At 44.7% G+C, this 2,391-nt stretch overlaps 2 protein-coding genes across 2 annotated transcripts in view; both read left to right on the top strand.

Moving 5' to 3' along the window:
* The window catches only part of LOC111955896 (ubiquitin-conjugating enzyme E2 E2-like), a gene marked incomplete at its 3' end in the record, with an annotated part of 48,961 nt that extends 46,574 nt beyond the window's left edge, over window positions 1–2,387 (top strand). Inside the window, exons 3-5 of the mRNA XM_023976261.2 lie at window positions 1,459–1,591; window positions 1,963–2,110; window positions 2,305–2,387. Coding sequence (XP_023832029.2) covers window positions 1,459–1,591; window positions 1,963–2,110; window positions 2,305–2,387 — 364 coding nt within the window. The remainder of the gene's footprint in view (window positions 1–1,458; window positions 1,592–1,962; window positions 2,111–2,304) is intronic.
* LOC111956086 (ubiquitin-conjugating enzyme E2 E1-like) overlaps window positions 1–2,391 on the top strand; it is a 114,127-nt gene that overhangs the window by 59,255 nt on the left and 52,481 nt on the right. The window lies entirely within an intron of this gene.

The raw sequence follows: 2,391 nt of genomic DNA on the forward strand, positions 1-2,391 counted from the left end.
TAGAGAGCTCGCTAACAGCAAGGGAGCTGTATCAACAACAACAACAGTGTTTCAGTCATATTTTAGAGAGCTCGCTAACAGCAAGGAGCTGTACAACAACAAACAGTGTTTCAGTCATTATTTTTAGAGAGCTCGCTAACAGCAAGGGAGCTGTAACAACAACAACAGTGTTTCAGTCATTATTTTCAGAGAGCTAGCTAACAGCAAGGGAGCTGTAACAACAACAGTGTTCAGTGGGGCTGTGTGATGGGGGAGGGGCAGGGGGAGAAGGTAGGGAGGAGTGAGGGATGAGGAAGCCTTGGTAGAGGGAGTTGATGAACAGAGAGGGAAAAGACTGTGTCTTTATGACACTAATATTACATCATCAACCGTCTCCGATGTCACTGAGGCCTGTTTCTCCACCATTATGCTTTTATGTGTGGTGAGGCTTTTACTACCCATCACAGTGGCAGAGTGAGGACCGGTGATTAAACACATTGATGGAGTACAGTAGTTTGTTATGCTACTGGATAGGGAAACCAGTAGTTCCACAAGCCTGGGTTAGAAATGGGTGTCGCTGGTGGTGCTCTAAACATATCCAGATGCGGTCTGTAGCTTAGATACTTACTGTGGGAAGAGAGGGGAGAAAATCACTATTTTAGCCAACCAAAAGAGGACTAGGAGAGAGTGCCATGTGGAACGTCTGTCTCAACCACCTATAGCAATGGGTTGATTTGACCCACAAACATGGATCTCTCCTAACCACTAAGTCATGTTGTGCAACAACAGCCTAGAGCGTGACCACGACTAGAACTATTTACTACTGCCAAGCTGTCTGTCTCCTGGAGGCACACCTTCTCTCTCCAGCTCATTCGTCTCTCTCTCTCTTTCAGCTTGTTTCCCATAATTCCTCACCGTGTCCAAAATGAGCAAGACAGAAAATACACAGGCCTACCTCTTTACTACGGACTACAGTTTCAAATGAATGGCTTTAGTGATACACTCGCATTGCATTAATGCCTCCCCTCTCACTCTCTTTCTATTGCTTTGCCCCCCTCTCTCCCCATCGCTCTCTTTCTAAAATAGGATTTGATTATTTGTCCTCTCCACTATGTGTAGGAGGAGGCAACGTAACAATGAGACTCGGCAGCAGCCAGCTGCTCTCTAGTCTACACTGTAGTTCTCATGTACTACAGGGAGGGCAATCTGCCGTGTGTGTGTGTGTGTGTGTGTGTGTGTGTGTGTGTGTGTGTGTGTGAATAGATAACTGCATAGAGATGCCATGGGCATGTATCTGGTAATAAGGAGTTATACAGAGTAGTTTGGTTGATAATAAGAGAGATCATTCAAGCTTCTTCTCTCTTTATCTTTCACAACACACACTGCTGAATCAGGAATTGAGTTACAGAATTAAAATGTAATGTCCTGATTTCTAAATACGTTCTGTATATTGAATTTCTTTCTTCTGTGCCCTTGCAGTGCGGGTCCAAAAGGAGACAACATCTATGAGTGGAGATCCACCATCCTGGGACCACCAGGCTCTGTGTACGAGGGAGGGGTCTTCTTCCTAGATATCGCCTTTACACCAGACTACCCCTTCAAACCACCCAAGGTAAACACTCTAGTCAAAACAAGCTGACTCAAACAATGATTAGAACATTCCTCAAGATTACACAGGTATGTAGGATACCACTTTCTCACTCGAGAAGGGAACTTGTTATTGCCATATTGACCACTGGAGGGAGCTATGGCACTTTGATTTGATTGAAATTCAGGGTCTCTAGTTCTCTGCAAATTTCAAACAGTTAATGGTCAATTTAACCAAACCAGACTCAAAAAGGCTTAAATGGAAATTTGGCTTCCATGATTAGACTGAACATCGGTTTTCATTGTTGAGTAGATTATCTCCGTGTTGCTTTCAGGATCTACCACTGGAACATAAACAATCGGGGTGTATTGATATAGATCTACTTTGTTTCCTAGGTGACGTTCCGTACCAGGATCTACCACTGTAACATCAACAGTCAGGGTGTGATCTGTCTGGACATCCTGAAGGACAACTGGAGCCCCGCCCTCACCATCTCCAAGGTGCTGCTGTCCATCTGCTCCCTGCTCACTGACTGCAACCCTGGTAAGACTTAAGACACCATATACTACTGTAATGCGGGTTCCATTGAAATTAATTAATTACAGTGGCTGATTTGAAGGGCATTGTAGTCTTATTTCAAACATTGTCATATGTGGAATTCCTTGTGTGCGTGCTGGCTGGTCAAAGCTATAGTTGATGCCTTATCTATAACTCTGTGTAATCTCCACCCCTCACAGCTGACCCTCTGGTAGGAAGCATCGCCACCCAGTACACAACCAACAGACCAGAGCACGACAGGATAGCCAAACAGTGGACCAAGAGAT

The sequence above is a fragment of the Salvelinus sp. IW2-2015 genome, linkage group LG31, assembly GCF_002910315.2.
Source record: "Salvelinus sp. IW2-2015 linkage group LG31, ASM291031v2, whole genome shotgun sequence".
In the NCBI taxonomy this organism is placed as follows: domain Eukaryota; kingdom Metazoa; phylum Chordata; class Actinopteri; order Salmoniformes; family Salmonidae; genus Salvelinus; species Salvelinus sp. IW2-2015.